General features: G+C 52.9%; 1 protein-coding gene and 1 long non-coding RNA gene across 3 annotated transcripts; one reads left to right on the top strand and one right to left on the bottom strand.

Moving 5' to 3' along the window:
• Positions 1-1,997: 1,997 nt before the first annotated feature.
• Positions 1,998-8,366, bottom strand: Scrt1 (scratch family transcriptional repressor 1). Of its 2 annotated transcripts, none has more exons than XM_087898889.1 (2): positions 7,409-8,366; positions 1,998-5,471 (listed from the first exon to the last, which is right to left on the bottom strand). In XM_087898889.1, exons 1-2 carry the CDS (start codon positions 7,521-7,523, stop codon positions 4,540-4,542), a joined length of 1,047 nt encoding a protein of 348 aa, XP_087755015.1. In that variant the 5' UTR covers positions 7,524-8,366; the 3' UTR covers positions 1,998-4,539. The 2 variants fall into 2 exon arrangements, with proteins under 2 accessions (XP_087755015.1, XP_087755016.1); XM_087898890.1 differs by lacking the exon at positions 7,409-8,366 and adding an exon at positions 6,540-6,671.
• On the top strand, positions 6,799-20,165 carry LOC148118943 (uncharacterized). The gene is made up of 3 exons (XR_015735622.1): positions 6,799-6,938; positions 9,265-9,441; positions 13,604-20,165. It is a non-coding gene; the product is annotated as an uncharacterized LOC148118943 (long non-coding RNA).
• Positions 20,166-21,236: the final 1,071 nt, after the last annotated feature.

Here is a 21,236-nt window from a genome sequence, read left to right on the forward strand (position 1 = left end):
TCAGGCCAGAGATGAATGCACACCATCTAATATAATGCAAGATTTCCTTGGAGGCAGCTCTTCATTGACATCCAGGCTTAAAGCTGCCAACCTGCAAAGAGGCCATGGAAGTGAAATGATGGAGTCCTGTGGCAAAGAGTTGGGACCTATATCAGAGTGCCAGGCCTGATTCGGGGAGAAAAGACTGGAATGGATGACTGAGAGGGGGATTGCCTGGTGCAGCAGCTTCACTATCAAAATCTAGAATGAAGCATGACCCAGGGTGCCAGCAGAAAAGAAAAACTACAGGTGAGGTTGGCTGGGAAATTGGTGTGGATGGAGGAACTGGAAAGGAAACCATGATGCAGACAGATCTCCCTGCTGGAGGTGGCAACAAAAGGGGTTTAGGCCTTGGAGTAAGAAGGAGCTTTGCAAGCCTGATGAACTCAGAGTACAGCAGGGTTTGGGAAGTTACAGATAGCTTCAGACTGACCCCCAGCACCCTGGGACCACAAGCAGGTCAAGGAAATCTGCTGGGGAAAGTTTACAGCAATAAAGACTTAGGCTCATCTCAGCCCTCCAGGGTGTTGTTTCCATCTTTCTGGCCCACCACCCTAAAAGAACAGGAACAACCAGGACCCTGAAACTATGGCGCCCTCTGGAAGTGGGCAGATAAGAGACTTTGCTGCATGTCTCTGCTGTCTGCCAAAGTGGTGTTTGGGTGTGCGGAATAATGAGACAGGGCTCTGTAAAGGCTCTTTATCCTTATGCGAGCTCTTTTTCTCACCCCTGAGCCTCAGGTTTCTGTTTTGTAAACAGGAAGTTATCTCTTCCCAGTCAGAGACAGTGACAGCTAAGATCCTTCTACAGGGAGCCTGGCTAGGAACTTCTCCTAGTGCCAGATGTGCCATCACTCCTGTTGTTACGGCTGTCCCAGCCTCTCAGGGTGTGCCCTCCGCCAGGGCAATGTTCTCCACACCGCTGGCACATAGGCCATGACCTGCTGCCCATCCTTCTCTCCCTTTTTGACAGTGGATGGATGAGCGGGTCAGGCCCCTGCTCTTGCCAGGATGTAGGAAGTTGGGCTGACTCTGACCTAAGATTGACCTAGTTTGACCAGATGTATGCAAAGTATTTGAGCGACTCAACTCACACCTGCTTACCTGCTTGCCAGGGGTCATCGCTGGGTGACCTCCCCCCCCCCCCACCCCGTGCCTGCGGATCTCTCTACCCAGCACAGCCTTGCCTCCTACAACTCAACTTGTCTAGGGCCTGAGGGCTATGGTGGCTGTGGCATGCTACTGCCCCTGGGAATCTTCCAACTGTGCTGCCGGCTAGCAGTACAGCGGCACACTCCCGCCGTTTAGTGATCTGATTGAGAGCAGCAGTCCTCCAAGGGCGGGGCTAGACCCGGAAAACTCTCCTGTCCCATTTTCTCCAACACCAGTCCGGAGGATTGCTGAGGATGAGGAGTGCGCGGCTGTTGGTGCAGCTGCAGAAGTACTAAGGAGAAAAGAGTAGTGGCCGCCCAGACCAGGAGAGAGACTGCAGCTCCACTCTGTATTTCTTTGTTTTTTGTTTGTTTTTCAAGACAGGGTTTCTCACTCTGCAGATCAGGCTGGCCTGGAACTCACAGACATCCGCCTGCCTCTGCCTTCCTGAGTGCTGGGATTAAAGGCGAGCGCCACTACCGTCTGGCCTTGCTGTACATTTTAGCCATTCTAAGTCAGCTTGGGCAAGACCTGACTTTGGGCTAGAAGCTATGAACGCCCTGAATACCTGAGACAGAGTAGTTTCGCTTGTCTCAGGGGAATTGCCAATGGCTTTGCCTTCAGAGAGGTACTCCTCTGGTCCAGCTAGAAAGCAGACCATTTCCGGTAAGCGAAAAGGCCAAGGCCGGTGCTTCACTTGCAATTCCCAACCCTGGTCTGAGCTTTCAGAACTGGAAATTCTCCCTTCAGACACCCTCAGATACCCCTAATGGCACCCCAACAGGACACGTCAGTCAACACTCCAAATTCTATCAAGAGTGGCATTTATTCTCCTCGTGGAGGTGCGGCGCTCCGAGGAGCTGGTGCTATTGTGCTTAGGAAGGAGGTCTGTCCGTCCGTCCGTCTGTCCGGCCGGCCCGGCCCCAAACGGGGGCGGAAGAGGGACACGGCCCGAGTAAAAATCCCGGCCTGTTGCGGGCCAGGAGTATGTACAAGGTGGCGGGGCGCAGGCGGGGGGTGGGGGCGGGGCGGGCCGGCAGCCACAGCCCCCACCCGAGGGCCCCCCGCACCTCGGGCCCTACTTGTAGAATCAGTACAAAATAGGTGCTACCTAAACGTTCCTTCTACCTGAATTCGCTAAGTCGGTTATTGTGCTGCTTAGTTATGGGGGCGGGAGGGGGCCCATGGCTTTCCACGGCGGCAGGGTGTGGGCGAAGCGGGAGATCCTGGCGGGCCCACAGCCCTTCCAGCCTTCTCCATAGGTAGGTAGACAGGAGTAAGGAGTGGGGCAGGGTGGGCGCCTCTGTGTGCGTGTGCATGCGGCACAGGCTGGCAGGCCCAGGCTAGGAACTGTGGGCATTTCGCCAGGTGGAGTTAAGGGGATTGGATATGGGCACTGCTATGCTAGGCCTGCAGGTCCGCACCAGGAGGGTAGCCAAGCTTGGTGCTGGGATGAGGCTGGCCATACCATATACTCCAGCTTGTTGCACCTTAGCGGCACAGAGACAGCAGAGCCTCGTATCTCAGGGAATCAGAAAATGGGTACCTGTATGGGTGGCTCTGGTGAAGCTGGGCCCCGAGACCCTGGGGCCTGTCCAACTTGAGCTGGGAACATAAGGCCCAAGTCAAAGGCAGGGCCTGACTACATCCAGCATAAACGAGGACTGAGGTGGGTAGGAGAGGCCCTATGGGCCCAGGGATCCAGCCCTCTGCAACTGTCTTCCACCCTGGCCTACCCATGCTTGTTGGGCCCGTCACTGACAGGCACCTCCCCGAAGGTAGCCACATCTCTGATTGATTCAGGAAAGGGCCTGACATATCGTAGGTACCCAGTGATGGGTCGGTGAGTGATGAAGGACTGACAGAGAGGCTGTGGTTGATACCATTCCATTCCAGCCTCTGGAACCATGACGCCTGCCGGGCTCTGCCCTGGGGTAGGGAATGGGGAAAGAAAGTCTGCGTGGCCGGCCCCGCGCAGCATCCCTGATCTAGGGGCCTATGGGATGGGTAGGGCAGGGGATACCTGATTCTCAGTAACTCTAGAGGCTGCGGCAGCTTCACATGCAGTGCGCATTATTGCTCTATAGTCTGCATCGGACTAACTAAGAGGAAGGGGAGCGGACAGCCCCGGGAAGGGTTGGGAAGAAGGGTGGGACTGCATGCAGTGATGTCACAAAGGCGGCGGCCAATGGGGCGGGCCCTTGGGGTAGGGTCACCGCCGAGGCTTTGGCATAGACGGGTGAAAGTTGGCAACCGAGTGGGGGCTGGGCCTGGCCTCCGGGAAAGGGCCGGCCTCTGTGAGGCAAAGCTCAGGGGCAGAGGAAGTGGTCCTGGACAACCTAAGCCCCGGGCGTCGGTGGGAAGAATGAGGGTTCGGCGCCCCCTCCCTGACCCGAGTGCAATCCGTTCATAAATAAAACGTATAAATACAGAAAGAAAGAAACCCGACGCGTCCGCAACCCCCCCAGGGGGCTTTACCCGCAAAGCAAATACAGAGGTGTGTAGAGGGCAGTGGCACGCCAGCCTGCCGGCCCGGGTATCCGTCCTCCAACACCCGAAGCCTGGGGAGCGAGGGAGGGGGCCCCGGGGCAGGGTGGGATCGGGGTCTGAGTAGGTCGGATAAGTTCATGCGATTCCGATATGCGTCATTATTATTCGTTATGGAGGACAGAGCCCAGGAAGCCGGGCTGGAAGAATTCGGATTTGGCAGAGGATGCGAGGCGAGGGTAGGAGGGAGGCTCGGACTGAGGCCCCAGAAAGAACCCGAGGGAGAGGGTTGCCGCCGTCCGCGCCCCTCCCCATCCCCAAATCGTCTAGCACTCCCGGGAGGTCTACAAAGCCTGATGAACAGAACGCCTCTGTGGCCCGCCTGCTCTCCTGCTCCTCCTCCGGCCAGCTGCCCGGGTGGAGCTGACTCCCTGGACGCCGGGCTGAAGGCTTGGCCTGGAAGGCTTGGGAAGGGGTGGGGAAGACCTGAGTCTCTGCAACGCGATCCAGGGGCGCAGAGGAGGGAGGAGGGCGCTCCTTACCTCACCTCACCCCTGTCTTCAGAGACCCAACTAAGAGATGAGGTTCGGTTCTGGGTCTGGTAGACCCTATTGCTGGGAGAAAGCCTGGGGCACCCTGGAGGAGAGGGGAGGGGTATCGGGGTGGGTCTCCCCTCGGGACCCTATTGCTTGAAGGGGCTGGCAAGGCTCCTGGCGAGCGGGGCGGGATGGGGCCGGCTCCCTACCCCTATTGCTGTAAGGAGGGGCCCGCCCTCCAGCCCCTCCGCCCTGACGCCAGCGGAGACTTCCCTGGGGGGCCCGTATTGCTGAGAGCCGACCTGGCTGGCGGAGGCCCCGCTGCCCTAGGCTTGAACCGGGCTGAGCTGCGGCGGCGCAGGGGTTGCGGGGCCACCGGCGCCGCCCTTGAAGCAGGCTGACTCGTAGTGCTTGTTGAGATAAGACTTGAGCGCGAAGCTCTTCTTGCAGCGCTTGCACTGGAAGTGCTTGAAGGCGGAGTGCGTCTGCATGTGTGCGCGCAGGTTGGAGCGGTCTGCGAAGGCCTTGCCGCAGTGCGCACAGCCGAAGGGTTTCTCGCCCGTGTGAGAGCGCATATGGCCCTGCAGCAGCCAGGGCCGCGAGAAGGCTTTGCCGCACACGCCGCACTTGTGGCGTAGATCGTGCGTGAGCAGGTGCATAGCCATGGCCGGCATGGACACGTACACCTTGCCACACGTTGGGCAACGCCTTGCCAGCTGGCTGTCCAAGCTGCGGTGCGTTTGCTTGTGGCGGCTCAGGTTCGACGACGTGGCGTAAGTTTTGCCGCACTCACCGCACGCGTGCCGGCCACCAGCGCCCGTGGCTCCTGGCCCCGCACGCGCCTCGGTGCCCGCCCCCACGCGCGTGCCACCCCGACTAGCGGACCCTGATCCAGAGCCTCGCGTGCCCGGCCCGCCCCCACCTCCACTGTCGCTGTCGGGGGCCGCCACCGAGGCTGTGGAGGGGGCCGCGGCAGCATTGGCATTAGCAGCCTTACGGCGTGAGCGCCCATCAGTGATGAAGAAGGCGTCAGCCGCGTAGCCTTCGCTGACCGCCGCGTCGCCGTTGATGTAGCCGCCAGCAGCAGTAGCCAGCTCTGGGCGAGGGGTGGGCGGCGGTGCTGAGCCAGAGGCCGCGGGACCCAGCTCTCCGCGCACAGCCGCAGCATACATAGGCTCCGGGGATGGCCCTTTGAGTAACGCCGCCTCAGCGTCGCCATCGTAGACAGACGCAGGCCCCACGTAGTCACTGAGGTATCCTGCGGGCGGAGGCGGACAGACAGACAACGGGAGGGGAACCAAGCAGCGGGCAAGACACACGCAAAGCGAGCGGCGGGAGACCGAGAAGACACAGCGGGAGACGTTGGGGTCCGGAAGGAAAGCGAACAGAAATTAGGACAAAGGAGAAGGGGCCGGGGACCACAGGGCAGAGAGGATGGAGATCGTGGGGAGGGGAAGAGAGGAGAGAAGAGAGACAGCAGAGGATGAGACAGGGCCAGGCAGGGCTCCTCCCTCGCCGCCCAAGCGCCCCGCCCCCGCGCGGGGAGGAGAGAGAGAAGCATCTTCGGGCGCGGCTGCCCCCCTTCAGCGAGCCTCAAGGTCAGGGGGGAGGGGCGGCGCTCCTCTCTTCCTCCTCCCCCTTCCCCTCCCCCTCGGGTTCTCCCCACTTCAGCAGTTTTCCCTGATTATGCAACACACTGCAGACCCGCCGCGCACAAAGCCAGGGCCTCCAGTCCAGAGACCCCGACGGTCCTTCCTCTTCGGGGTCCCCGGAGCCGCCTTCAGACCCTAAAATCTGCTACCAGACTTGATGCTGTCCCTCTGACTCCATAGGTGTACCAACAAAACCTTAGCGACTTCTACCTAGCCAGCATCTATCTCTGGCCATCACCAGTACTTCTCCATCATCTCCCAGCTGACCACTCACTGGACTTGATCCCTACCCTTGCAGCTTGAACTCATGTACCTCCACCCACTACTTTCTTTATCCTGGGTCCTACTTTGATCCACATTCTTTTCTCTCCATGCCCTAACCTTTCTGGGGACCTTCTCAAGTCCCCATTAGGGGACTAGGAAGACTGCCAATGCATTCACTAGGGGACACGTTATTAGAGACAAGCTGCAGGTGGACATTGTTCATGCCAGTAACTGCAGTTGTTCCCAAAGTACAAGATGGATCTCACAATCTCAGGATCGTAAAGTAAAAGCATACCCTTCACAATGCAGCCTCTAGCCCTTTCAGGGTTGCCCCTAGGCTCTCAGAAATCACTGGGCCTGGTGTCCTCTCACAGGATAAGCTGTCTACCGACCCTGGTATTGGAACTCACCTCCCACATATGCAGGGTCACATATGCAGCCATCCAGACACACTCTCAGTCACATGGTGCACAGCGGCCTCAGTGTCACGTGGTCTCATGTAGTGGCACACAGGCAGGCACACACACAGGGTCACACACAAGCGCACAAAGTCACATGGCCACACGCAGTCACATGGGCCCACACAGGCTTATGCTCTTGCAGGTCACACTTGCTCTGACACCCCACACTGCTGGCACTCCTGTCCCCCTTGCCTGCATGCTAACAGTTGTCCTTGAACTTGGGCATCCTTACACAAAGAGCCTCCCCTGACTCCAATACCTTGGCTTCCCTTGCTCACCTCCTCCTTCCTAATCCTGAGTTCAGGGAAGATACTGCTGTTGCCTCTTCTGGTACCTAGGCCCTGACAGGTGGGTGGCCTTGCTGGACCCCATGCCTACTCCCAAGAGCTCCCAGCATTCCCTAGCTAGCCCTAGGTGCTAGCCTAGGTGCAGCCAAAGAAAAGTGAAAAAGATCCAGATTTCTGGGTGTGGGTTTGCATGTGCCCATATAACTGGGTCTTGTTATGTCAGCAGGTGTCTGTGCAGCTGTGTATGTCAGCACAAGTCAGTGTGGGGGTCCGTGTGTGCCTTTAGTGCTTCCTGTTCCTGATTCCTCTTTCCTACCTCTCCTGTACCCACACTCTGGCCAACCTCGGAAACTGTGTGGCCTTACTCTTCTTCCCTTTCCTCAGCCTTCATTCTCGGTTCTAGCCTCAGGCTGCTTCCGCTGGATCTACATCCCCCCCCCCTCCTACCCTGCCATTCCACCCCCACACTCTGGCCACCCACCCCTTCCAGCAAAGCCCTGGGCCCTGCCCCAGCTGCAGTCCAGAGCGCACCTTTATCCTGCAGTCGCACTCCGAGATCGCTGCGGGCGCGCCCGTAGGAGCTGTCGAGGTCTGCCGAAGAGAATGTGTCAAGTTTGACCTTCTTAACCAGGAAGGACCTGGGCATGATTCCTGCGGGGCTCCGGCAGTGATGGCCTGCAGAGCCGGGGCTCGGGGGGACTGCGTCCGCGGCGAGGCCCCGTCACCATCCGAGGAGCGGTGGAAGCAGCACTGTCCCCAGTCTGGCCTGTGGATGCTGCTGGGCGAGTGTGATTCTCTCTCTTCTTGCTTCCCTGCGTCTCTTCTTCCCCTCCGGATCCCTCCTCTCTCTTTCTCTCTGTCTCTCCCCTTCCTTCGTTCCTTCCTCCTCTTCTCTTCTTTTCTCTTCTTTCCTTCCTTCCTTCCCTCCTCTGGTCCCGGCTTCCCAGCCCGCAGTGCCGCCCCTGGACAGGCGGGGGAGGAGGCTGGGGGGGGGCGGAGAGGGGGGGAGCGGCTCCGTCCCGGGCCCGGAGGCTGCGAATGGGTGCAGGGCTGGCCCGGCCCCACGGCCCCCTTCCCCTCCCCCCCCCGCCGCGGCGGCGGAACCTCAGTCAGTGGCGCCCCATGCCCCCGGGGGCGGCAGCGCCGGGCCAAGAGAACACGACAGTAGCAGCGGCAGGAGCACCAGCAGCTTCAGCACCGCGGCCAGCGCTGGCTAGGGCAGCACCGCGGCCAGCGCCCGGGAGCGCTCAGCTGGCGCTGGCGAAGAGGGGCGGGCCACCCGGGCTTGGTCGCCGGGCGGGGGTCCTCGGCGGGGGTCTCTGGGAGGCTGGCTTTATTGTTCTGCAGTCGGAGCGGGCGGCGGCGGCAGCGGCGGGCGGCGGGCGGGGGTCCTCAGGGGGAGGGGTACTCAGGGAGGGCGGGCCGAGGGAGGGAAGGAGAGAGGGAGGGACGGGGGTCCGGGGGCGGGGCTCCGCTCTCGGACAGCTCCGGGGCAGGCCTCCTGAGCCTGCAAGCCTCTTCTGCCTGCCGCCGAGCGCAGCCTCTGGCTTTTAAAGCCAAGCGCTGGGGGAGGGGGTGGGCGGGGAGGGGAAAAGGCCGGCGGAAATGGCAGCGCCGGGCTGGGCCGGGCCAGGGTCTCCTGGGAGGGGTCCTGGGGATGCCTCGCCTCGACTTGTGCGGAGTTCCCCCGTGCAGCTCGGGGAATGGCGACCTGATACTTGGTGGCATAGTCGGGCGTGTGGAGAGAGGTGGGAATGGGCCTGACACTCACGCACCCCAGACTCTGATTCTTTTGGGGAGAACACAAGCGGACCTCAGCCGGGTACACGCTGCCTCGTATGAGGTCTGGAGGTTAGGCGCGGGATGTGCGGAGGCGGGGAGAGGCGGGAGACCAAAGGAGTGAATGCTGAGGCAGCGAAAACGCAGTGTGGAAACCTGTGTGCGCCCTGTGCCGCAGTGCCTTTTGCCACTCTGTCACCTCGGCTGACCCTGTGCCCGCTGGAGGGACCTCTCTGCCCCCGCCTCTCCCGCGGGACGGATGTCCAGCACAGTAGCGTCGTAGCAAGCTGAGTGTGCATGGTGAGAGGGACTGCCATGCCCCTGTTCCAGAAATTCCGCTCCATTGGTGGTTTCCGCCCTTCCGCGCCTCTACAGCTTCCCTAGGCGACCCGCAACCAGGCGAATAACCCTTCCCGTGGCCGCCCGCCCGGAGTTTGCAGCCCCCATGACGTCAGACCCAATGACCAATGGCGGGGCACTGGGGGTTGGGGGCCTCACAATGGCTGCGCGCGGGTGCATATGTCCCCAATTAGGGCCGGGCGCCGCCATTGTCCCTTCATCGCCCCCTCCTCGCGTTGGGGTCTCTGAACTGAGCTCTCCCCACACAGCCTGCTCGGACTAGCGACTATGGTCTCGGAGCCGCAAGATGGGATTGCAGCGCGGTGACCTTATACGGACTGGCCCCGTCTGGTGCAGAAGCCAGGGCAGCGCTGCAGTGCTGAGCTCAGCTTCCCCTTCTGCGTGCTTGGCTGCGACCTGCATCCACTGCCTCGCGTCCGGCCACGGTGGGTGTGAGCTACCTGCCCCACACTGAGTGTGGAGACCACTCGCCTGCTTTATGCTAGCGGCCCAGCTCCTCAGCGGCCGGACATTCATCTTGCGTGGCAGGCGCTCCCGAGGGGCAGGGCGGGTGCGGCCTCCCCCTTATCGCTGAGCAGCAGCCGGCGAAGATCGCAGTGGGGGGTGGGGGGCGAGGGTTCCCCCGCCAGCCACGCCACTAGTCCCGGCTACTTCCCAGAGGGGACCGGCTGAGGCGCAGCCGGAGGCGTCAGGCCAATTAACATTTTGATTGCTGGACTGGAGTGGGGGGTTCATCTGGAACAAGGTCTAATTACCAGACGGACCCTCGGGGCTCAGGCAGGCTCAACGCCCCCCCCCCACCTCTGTTTGCTGCCTTCTTCTGGACATTGTCCCCACCCCCAACTCTCTCTGTCCTCCCACTTCCTCTAGGTCCCCTCATAGGCTTAGTCATCCTGTCTAGTTCTGTCCCTATACTTTGCCCCTCGGGTCCCTTCTTTATTAGTCGTGGTCCTTGGCCCTTCCAGTCTTTCCTGAGTCAAGTCCCATTCCTCTGTGGCTCTATGCTCAACCCTCTTCTCCATCCCTTCATATATCTCTATCCTTATGTTCGATACACATCCCTTCTCCCTTCCCCCCCCCCCACACACTTTGTCCCTTACTCCTCTCCTTTGGCCCTTAACCCCCTTGATGGGACAGACTATGCCCGGGCACATGTGTCCTTGGGTCTCAGGGGCAGGCAATACCGAGGAAACCATTCAAACAGGCTTTGCTCTGGCTATGGTAGATTCCCTCAGGACCCCCCCCCACACACACACACACACGAAAACACACAGGGAGAGGGGCTCGGCTAGGAGGGGCAGCTGTGTCCAGGCCTTGACCATCAGTCCCCACCAGCCCAGGTGCATGGAGCACATGGGACCCACGTGCAATTACTTGGGCATTCCAACTGGCCTTGTGAACCTGACTCCCTGCCCCCCACTTCCATGTACAGATTCCCCAGACCCTTGATCCAAAGAAGAGTTGAGGCATAGTTGATCACTCCTTTTGACAAGTTATAAGCTCCCTTATACAAGGCCCCACTGAGTCTCTCCCACTGAGAGTCGCAGCCTGAGAAGGCTTTGTTTCTGTAGAAGAGCAAAGCAGCCCTCAATCAGTAGATAACTGCAGGCTCCACTATCCTGGCCCTCTTAGCAAGGCCCTCTTAGCAACTCCCGCAAAACCTCCTCGTGAGGCTTTCTTCTTGCTGTTTTGGTCCAGTTTTTATCCCTTTTCAATAAGGGTCTCAGTGTTTGGTCTGTGAATGTCTTCCTCTGCTTTCCTTATAACTACCCACAGTTCTGCCCAGGTCCCATCATGCAGGAAGGTTTAAGGTGTGTGTAAGTGGGGAGGAGGGGGATACAGGATGGGATGCTCCATTGTCGTGTTGCCAACAGCCCACTGATGTGTGCAGGCCCTTGTGAGCCTGGCATTACTTTGTCCACCTAGGGAATCAATGGACAGCCTCACTGGAGGGTCCACCCCTGGGCAGAGACAGGGGATTGACAGAGAATGGGAAGCTGGATTGAAAGAACTGGTGGGGACTGTTTCTGTGGTGACTGGGTGGGTGAGGTCATTAGCAGGAAGAGGTCAAGGCTTGTAGTGTAGGGCAGTAGAGGCCGGCCTTGCGACGGGGTGGTTCTGGGCTGGCCGAGGTAGCTAATGACGTGTCCTGGGAGAGGATGAAACAGTCTGCAATTCAGTAAGGACTGGGTGACAAGATACCCCACTTCCAAGTCAGGGCCGTCCTGTCAGTACCCTCCCAAAAGGGCTGCTGCCTTAGAGGGTAACACAGAGGGACGTTACCTCTCCTGAGCTCACTAGGAGGGAAGGTCTACTTCAAAAGGCCTGAAGGGCAAAGCAGGCTTGGTCCTCACTGAGGCTGACATTGGGGGCCATATCAACACTGTAACCAATGTCACAAGGAGGGAGGACAGTTTCTCTGTGTAGCCCTTACTGTCCTGGAGTTCACTCTGTAGACCAGGCTGGCCTCGAACTCAGAAACTCAGAGATCCACCTGCCTCTGCCTCCAGAGTGCTGGGATTAAAGGTGTGCACCACCACCGCCCGTCTACTACCATTTTCTAATTAATGTCATGATATGATTCTATCAATGCATCAATGAGTCCTGGTAGTCAATCAGTTTCCAGACGCCCCACCCCTGAACTTTGTTGCACTGGGAATCAGGCCTTCAACATGTGAGCCTTTTGGAGGAACACTTTATTTTAAAACAGTGACAAAGCCAAAGTGACAAGGAGAACTGTAAGAGAGTCTGGGTCACAACACAGCCATAGCTGTGTCCTTAAAAATAAGCAAACCACAAGAAAAAAACACTGGGAAGATAAGAGCCAGGCAGATCCCCAAGCTCATTGGCCAGTCCACATAGCCTACTTGATGAGTTTTTGGCCAATGAGAGACCCTGTCTCAAAAAAAAAAAAAAAAAAGCGAAGGATGTTTCAGAAGTAAGACCCCAGAGGAAGTTCTCCGGTCACACCATGCACATACACAAACCTGCACTCATGATCATTGGCACATAAACACGTATACACACGAAGAGCAAATGTCTAAGAAGTAAACATTTTCATTAAATATAAGATCTGTCTAGTACTCTATAAAAAGTAACAAGTGAAATTTTTAAAAATAAAATTCGATGTATTGGTGTTTTGCCTGCATGTGTGTCTGTGTGACGATGCCAGGTCCCCTGGAGCTGGAGTTACAGTTGCGAGCTGTCATGTGGTTGCTGAGACTTGAACTCAGGTTCTCTGGAAGAGCAGCCAGGATTCATAACTGCTGAGCTATCTCTCCAGCCCCATGAGTGAAATTTTATAGAATGAACATTCTTAGACCCCCAAAGAGGTTAACAGGTGATTGGTATGTGAAAAATAGGATCCCAAAACATGCCAATTTAGCTAGTGATGGTGGCACATGCCTTTAATCCCAACACTATAGAGACAGAACCAGGTGTATCCCTATCAGTTCTAGGCCAGCCTGGTCTACATATTAAATTCCAGGCCCACTAGGGCTACACATTGAAACCCTGTCGATTAATTAATTGATTAATTAATTAACATTTTATTATTAATTAATAGCCAGGGAAGAAATGTAGTTCAGTGGTAGAGCCGTTAAAAAAAAACAAAAAGGGAATTTAATTGGGCCATGGTGGTGCACCTCCAGATGTGTCTCAGCCTTCAGGAGACAGAGGCAGGCAGTCTCTGAGTTTGAGGCCAGCCTGGTCTACAGAGTGAGTTCTAGAATAGCCAGGACTTCACAGAGAAACCCTGTCTCTGAAAACAAAAAGTGTGTGTGTGTGTGTCTGTCTGTCTGTCTGTCTGTCTGTCTGTCTGCAGAGGCCAGAAATGAGTCTGTCTGGAGCTACAGGTGTTGTGAGCTGCCCAGCAGTATAGATTCTGGGAATTGAACTCATGTCCTCTGTAAGAGCAGTATATGTTCTTAACTACTCAGCCATAATCTCTCCAGCCCAGTGGTAGAGCTCTTGTCTAAAATGTAGAACAAGGCCCTAGGTTTAGTCCCCAGTACAGCAAAAAATTAAAATGAAAAATAAAAGTTTGGGACTGGAGAGATGGGTCATCCGCTGAGGACAGTTGATGCTGTTTTTGTTTGGTTAGGTTTGTTGTTTGAGACAGGGTCTTTCTATGTAGTCCTGGCTGTTCTGGAGCCAGGCTGTCTTTGAATTCACAGAGATCCTCCTGCCTCTACCTCTTGAGAGCCGGGATTAAAGGTGTGCACCACCATGCTCATCACACTCGCTGCTCTTGCAGAGGACCTGGGTTCAGTTCCCAGGACCCACAGGGGGTTCATAACTCCAATTCCATGGGATCCGACATCCTCTTCTGGCCTCTGTGGGTACCAGGCACACATGTGGTACACACACATATGTGCAGGCAGAGTACTCATTACAAAAAAAAAAAAGCACTCATGATAGCACATACCTTTAGTCCCAGCTCTCAAGAGGTAGAGGCAGGTAGATCACTGAGTTCAAGGCCAGGCTGGCCTACAGAATGAGTTCCAGGACAGCCAGGACTATGTAAAGAGACCCGGTCTTAAAAAAACATTCTTCAAGCTCCCAAATTGGACCACTAATGCTTTCCAGGTCCTCTCGGCCACACAGGACAGAGCTACTGCTGAAGCACCTGGCTCTCTGCACTGAGCATCTGGCATGAAGATATCTATTGTTGACTGTTCTCTTCAACCAGAACAATGGTTCTCCACCTTCCTGCTGTGCAATATTAGTTTAAGATGGGTTACATTCGTTTATGCTGTGGAATATTGGCTTAATGATGCAAAGCTGTGTTGCATTCTTTTATGTTGCATTTGTTTAGCTCTGTGAAGCTGTGTTACTGTGCCTGTCTAAAACACCTGGTTGGTCAAATTAAGAGCTGAATGACCAATAGCTAGGCAGGAGAGGGCTAGGCGGGGCTGCCAGGTAGAGAAAATAGGAAACCGGAGGAGAAATCTAGGCTGGAGAAGCAGCAGGGAGTAAGAAAGGAAAAGGAGAGGAGAGGACCCCAGGGACCAGCCACATAGCCACACAATTAACCATGAGGAAGAAGGGAAGAAAGACGGAAAAGGGCAAAAAGCCCAGCGGCAAAACATAGTTAATTTAACCAGGTTAATTTAAGTTAGAAAAACTGGCTAGACATGAGCCAAGCTGGGGGCTGGAGAGATGGCTCCGTGGTTAAGAGCAGTGACTGCTCTTCCAAAGGTCCTGAGTTCAATTCCCAGCAACTACATGGTGGCTCACAACCATCTGTAATGAGGTCTGTGCCCTGTTCTGGCCTACAGGCATCCATGGAGGCAGAATGTTGTATACATAATAAATAAATAAATCTTAAAAAAAAAAAACAGCTTATGATCTCTATTAAAAAAAAAAGAAAGAAAAATAAGCCAAGCAAAGGCTGAGCATTCATAAGTAAGAATAAGTCTCCGTGTATTTATTGGGAGCTGGGTGGCAAACCCCCAAAGAGTAAAACAACCAACTATACCTTCCTAATGCTGCAACCCTTTAATACAGGTTCCTCATGTGTGGTGATCCCCAACCATAAAATTAATTTTGTTAGTACTTCATAGCTATAAGTTTGCTATTGTTATGAACCATAATGTGAATATCTGTGTTTGCTGATAGTCTTAGGGGACCCCTGTGAAAGGGTCACTTTATCTCCCCCATGGGTCATAACCCCAGTTTGAGAACTGTTGTAGGAGGCCGCTTGTTCATTTCCCAGCCGCCCAGCCAGACTCCTGAAATAATCACATAGAAACCATATTATCTGCAATACTGTTTGGCCAATAGTTTAAGCATATTCCTAGCTTGCTCTTATATCCTAAACTAGCCCATCTCCATTAATCTGTGTATCGCCACATGGCTGTGGCTTACCGGGTAAAGCTCCATCCGGTGTCTCTCTCTGGTGGGGCTACATGGCGTCTCACTGACTCTGCCTACTCTCTCTATATCTCTTCCAGCCTGGCTATATTCTGTTAAGCCATTGGTCAAAAGCAGCTTCTTTATTAACCAATAAAAGCATATACAGAATAACTTCCCACACCAGAGAACCACTGCTCTAAGGGACCCAGATGAATAAGATGTGTGTACAAAACTGTCATAATGAAACCCATTATCTTGGATAATTAATATATGCTTCTAAACATGGAGTGCCCATCAAAGATGAATGGATAAACAGCAGAAATTACTAGTGATGTAGCTTAATGATAGAACTTGCTTGGTGTGTGGGAGGTCATGAGGTCAATTCCCAGTATTTCAAATGAATGGATGAATGATTGATAAGTAAAAAGTTAAAGGTTGGGGGGCTGGAGAGATGGCTCAGTGGTTAAGATCATTGCCTGCTTTTCCAAAGGTTCGGAGTTCAATTCCCGGCAACCACATGGTAGCTCACAACCATCTGTAATGAGGTCTGACCTGCAGACATACACACAGACAGAATATTGTATACATAATAAATAAATCAATTAATTTTAAAAAAGTTAAAAGTTGCCATCAACCACCAAAAGGAGTGAGACAAGGAGTCGAATCTCCCTGGAGCCCACAAACTCTGGTCTCCGGAGCAGTGAAAAAAGTTTTGTTGTCCCTGGAAACCAATACTGTCCCCCTCAGATTCTGAGCTGGTTTGTTTGTTATGGAGCTGCTGGTGAAGCCCCAGCTTCCCATGTTATGCAAGTATCCCCTGAGCTGTTTCTCTTGGCCTCAAGTTCTTTAAGCCTTGAGTTATGTTGCAAGCGAGACTTCAGATGAAGAGAGAACACTTACATTTTCAAACAAAATCTGGAAGAAACATTTCCTATCTAGATAGAACTCACCAGGCTGAGTTCATTTTTTTGTTGTTGTTGGTTTATAGTCATCAGCATGCAATTTTTTTTATTATTATTCAGATAGGGTTTCATGAATCCCAAGCTTGTCTCAAACTCAGTGTAGCTAAGGATGAACTTGAACTTGATCCTCTTTGGTGTATTACAGGCATTCATCACCAGACCTGGTTTACGCAAAGCTTGAGACTGAACTGTCGGCTTTGTGTAAGTGAGGTGAACACCACGCTAACTAAGTCTCAACCCAAGCCCTGCACAAGAGTATTAAGGAACAGCCTCTGGGCATAAATAACATCTGGGGCACCACCTGTGAAATGCTTTTGGTGTCAAGGTTAAGTCCCCAGTGTAGGTGTCAAGACTTTGCATTTGGTGAGCTCAAAGGTTGGAGCAATGTTCACACTGTTTTGTTTTGAGACAGGGTTCCTCTGCAATCCAGGTTGATCTTGGACTTGTGACAGTCTCCAGTCTCAGTCTTCTAAGTGTTGACATTACAAACATGAGCTACCAGGCCACCTCTTCCAACAATCGTAGGTCCCCACAATACTTTGTACTAGAAGTTACCTTGAAGAAATTCTTGGGTGTAAACCTTGCCTATTGAACTGACTTGTTATCTAAATGGTTGAAATTTAGATAACAGGGTGTGTAGAGGAGTCCTGCTGACTTGGATTAAATGGGCTAGATCGAGAGAGAGAGAGAGAGAGAGAGAGAGAGAGAGAGAGAGAGAGAGCGAGCTTGAACTTCGCCATTTTTTGTAGGAACAAAGGAAGCCAAGAATTTGGGTGGTTAAAGGGCAGAGCTAAGAATCAGAAATAGGCCTGGTGGAGGTGGCTGCGTCGGCGTCACACGCCTTTAATCCCAGCACTTGGAAGGCTGAGGCAGGTAGATCTCTGTGAATTTGAGGCCAGCCTGGTCTACAGAGCGAGTTCCAGGACAGTCAAGGAAAAAAGAATTTGAGACAGCCTGGAACTACAGAGCTAGTTCCACAATAGCCTGCGCTACACGGAGAAATCCTGTCTCGAGGAAAAATAAAAGAGAAAGAGGAGGGGGAGTAGGAGAGAAAAGGAAGAGGAGGAAGAAGAGAAGAAGCTGAGAACCAGCTACTGGAGAAGTGCAAGGCTCTAGAGCAAGGCCCCTACTTCAGGACAGCAGGATATCTGCTGCTTCACCTGCTCCTGCTTCAAAAATAAATTTTGTTTTGCAGTGGTGGGGTTCAAACCACGGACCTCGTACATGCTGAGCAGATAAATGCTATACCACTGAACTACATTGCTGGCCCCAAAATGTTACCTAGTCCCCTCTCCATTTTCTGTGACACAGGGTATCACTATGTAGTCTAACTGGCCTGAAATTCGACATGTAAATCAGGCTGATTTCAAACTCAGAAGTTCTCCAGCTTCTGCCTCCCTAGGATCAAAAGCCTGCACCACCACACCTGGCTGATTTCACTCATTAAATCCAGCCTCCTAAATGCAGGGATTAAAGTGTATACCTCCAGGCCAGGTTCAATATGTTCTATTCCTATGCTTAATTTGTCACAACTAAGAAACCCAACACTGATTGGCACATTAACTGAACCCAGGCTTTATTTGGAGTTACCAATTTCCTCACCAACGTCGCCGTTCTATTCCCAGTGCCAGCTCAGTCAAGGTGATATACTACGTTTAGGCTTGGCATCTGCTTTGTCTCTCGTGGTCTGTGACGGCTTCTTAGCCTTTCCTCGCTCTCTACGGCTTTGTTTTGAAGGAATGAGGTCTCATTTTGTAGAATGGAGTATTTCATAGAATACTCCAACTGGGCTCATTATGTAGTCCAGGCTTCAGACTCCAGTTTCCCAAGCACTGAGATGATATAATCGCACGCATATGCCACCATACATTCCGTTGGCCTGTTGCTCTCTACTTTCTTACTGAAGTCTGGTACATGACACTGAGGTGACTGATGTCCACTTTGGTCATCTGATTTAAAGTTGTATCTGCCAAGGTGATCCACTGTCCATTTACCAGTTCCCTCTTCTGTACTCTGCTTTGGAAGCTGTCTACAGCCCACATTTCAGGCTGTCTTCGTAGCAGTATCTACTGAAGACATTCCATCTCTTCATCATTAATGTGCACAGTGTGGGGACTGGGTTTTTAACGCTCAGCCCCAAGGGAGGACTGTGCCCGAGGACCGTCGTGTGCATCTACACCTGACAGAGATGCTTAGACTCTGGGCTTCAACCTGTGTGGAGCGCTCAATGAAATGAGGGGCCTGTAAGGGGTCTGTATCTTGCAGGGGAGATCTAGACGGTGTACTCTGGTGGACTGTTTATGCTCACGGCCCTGCTCTTCCTGCCTGCTAAGGTCATCTAACCCCTCCACACAGTGATGGCTCTCCTGTGTAACTTTCTGTCCATGGAGGCATCCGTATGCACATACGCTGAAACAAGTGCCCTCTAGGCCTGCCCTCTTATTATAGCCTCTGAGAACCAACACCTGGGAACCTGCTGAATGATTAGATGCTACTTGGTAAAGGGTCCTGCATGATAGCAGGTCATCTTGGACATTGTGGCCCCAACCAAACTCCTAGCTAGTATAGCTCCATGAATTATCCCAGCTACATAGGTAGAGTATACTGACTCTGTTGAGGGGGGCTAGCCCACAGAATTTGGGGGACATTGCTGTTTTATGGTTTGCATACTCTGGATGCTGAAGTAACTATAGTGAACTGAAACCTTGCCCTCTTCCTCCTCAGCTTGGATTCCACAGACCAGAATTAAAACCAGTCATATTTTCCTGGCTAAGTGCCCACTGAGCAAATCTGAGCCGCAGAGTTCTGCTTTTCTAGATTATGAAGTCACACATTTACAACGCAAGTGGGCAGTCCCTTGCTATACATTCCTGTCTGGTTATTCTCCCATTCCATGGAATGCCATTTCATACCCCCTTTAAAAATTTTATGTGCACTGGTGTTTTGCCTGCATGCATGTCTGTGTGAGGGTGTCAGATTTTGGAGTTACATTGTTAAGCTACCATGTGGGGGCTGGGAGTTGATCCCAATCATGCCTCTTTTTTTTTTTTTAAAAAAAAAAAAACAAACTGTGCTCTATACCACTAAAATGGCGATCAAGCTGAGTGTCCTGTGCAAGCCTGTACTCCTAGCACCTGAGAGGAAGAGGAAGACCCTAGTTTGAGACCAACCTAGACTTGGCGGCTCTCCAAGTTCAAGGTCAGCCTGGACTATAGAGTGAGTTCCAGGACAGCCAGAACTATTCAGAGAAACCCTATCTCAAACAAAACAAAACAAAACAAAAAAACAGAAAAGAAAAGAGAAGAAATGGCAGAAACTGAAAACTTACGTATAAGGACAGTTCCTGAAATTAAAAACATTGTTCTATTGCCTTAACCAGGAATTATTTAAATAACCTCCTAAATGATATGCAGTGCAGGCTGAGGATAGTCCATTGTGACCATATGCCTGACCAGCTATTTTCTAGGGCAGAATCAGAGGAGGAGAGGGAAAAGACCCTGCTCCCAAGCACACTTGTAGCCCTCATCTTCTTCCTTTTCTGCTCATCCAAGAACATGGTTCCTACAAGTATTCAATCACCTGCTTCATAATAAATCTTTTGGAACAGTAATATTTGTACACTAGTATTCTTTTAAAAATGTTTATACATGTATGTATGTGTGGTGTGTGTGTGTGTCTGTGTGTCTATATGTCTGTGGTGTGCCCGCTTGTGAGTACAGGTGCCCACAGAGACAAGAGGGTGCTAGATTCCCTGGAGCCAGAGTTGCGGGCAGTTGTGAGACACTTCATTTGGGCCCTGGAGACCAGTGTTGGGTCCTCTATACGAGCAGTATGTTCTTTTAACCACTGAGTCTCATCTCCAACCCCACAATATGTCTTAACTATACCCAAATGAGATCTACATCTTGTAGGCTGCCATCTCTCTACTTGAGTTTCACTGTTTCCCTCCCTCTCCTTGCTTGTGCAGAGCTTATGAGGCCCTTGTCTGAAGTCCCCATCTTACGGAGCATAGGTTCCCCCTCCTCCTGTTCCTGGTTCCCTGTCTCTGAAGGCTCTTCCTCTGCCTCTGCCTCAGATGCCAGGTTGGCACCCTTGTACGTGTTTTCGTCTACTACCCCTGCCTAGCTGCCAGACACATCTTACCCAGGCCCTCAGCTGGTCAATTTTGTCAACTTGACTGAACTTAGAAGCACCATGGAAAAACTGCTAGGTATGTCTGTGAGACCCACCTTAAATGTGGGTAGCAACATCTTGTGGGTTAGAATATTGGTTGTATATAAAGGAGGAAGTGAGCTGAGCACCAGTATTCTCGCTCTGCTTCCCTACTTGTCGATAGCAATGAGACCAGCTACTCTGTGCTCTTGCTTGCTGTGCCTCCCCCGCCATAACAAGCTGTATCCCATCACTCACGAACCAATAGAAACATGTTCTTTAAGCTGTTTCTTGTCTGGTATTTGGTCACAGCAACAAGTAACCGATCGAGATGCAGACCTCTGCATGCAGCTCCTTCCTTCCCCCCATATCTTTCTGGTTAAAATAAAAAAATAAATAAACAAATAAAACTCCGTGCAGGGATAAAAAAAAATTACAGTTCAGTGGGACACCGTTTTCCTAGCACCTGAGTCCCTGAGTTCAATCCTCAGATCTGAAAATAATGGCAAATACTGAGTGATTTTGCCCGGCAACTTCAGGCCTGACTCCCCTGAGAACGCTTACTCCTATCCTGGTCACCAGCCCCAGTGCCCAGGACAGAAATCCTGGGCCATACAAGAAGCGGCTTTGCTTTCCAGGTTCTACCTATCCAGTAAATTGTTCAAGCTGTGACCCCGGCTGACTCCTCTCTACAGTTCCTGAAGCCTCAGTGTTCCCACTGCTCACAGTGTCCTCTGGCTCACAGAGCTTCTCGTTGAGCTTCCCAGCCATTTTCCATTGGCGTGACTAACAGTTTGGGATTTTCCACGGACATTTTCTGTCCATCATCCTTTCCTTCCTATCCTTCCTTCTCTCTGTTTCCTTCCTTTCTTCCTTTTTTTTTCCCCCTACAGATTGATGGAGCCTATGCCTTGCACATGCCAGGCAAGCATTCCACTGTGAGCTATATCCTACACTCCAGATCCCTTATTAACTTTTTTCTTTTTTCCGAGACAGAATCTCATTATGTAACCCAAACTACCTCCACCTCCTGGGTGCTATGATTATGCCTAGCCCCTTAGTAAGTTTTATTGTTATTGTTGAAACAAGGTCTCATGTAGCCCAAGACTGGCTTGAAACTCACAATGTATCAGAGGATGACCATGAACTTCTGATCTTCCTGCTTCTATCCTCCAAAAGCTGGGATTACAGGTATGTGCCAGCAAGTCTTGCTCCTTAACATTTGAACAAGGAGTCCATATTTCCTTCCT

Source organism: Myodes glareolus, chromosome 19 (assembly GCF_982192425.1).
Source record: "Myodes glareolus chromosome 19, mMyoGla1.1, whole genome shotgun sequence".
Lineage (NCBI taxonomy): Eukaryota > Metazoa > Chordata > Mammalia > Rodentia > Cricetidae > Myodes > Myodes glareolus.

Bases quoted from the DNA above. Each gene is read 5' to 3' on its own strand.
- Scrt1 (XM_087898889.1), bottom strand. From the start codon at position 7,523: ATGCCCAGGTCCTTCCTGGTTAAGAAGGTCAAACTTGACACATTCTCT. The intron at 5,472-7,408 runs GTGCGCTCTGGA...CTCCGCCCGCAG, and splicing joins AGTGCGACTGCAGGATAAAG to GATACCTCAGTGACTACGTG.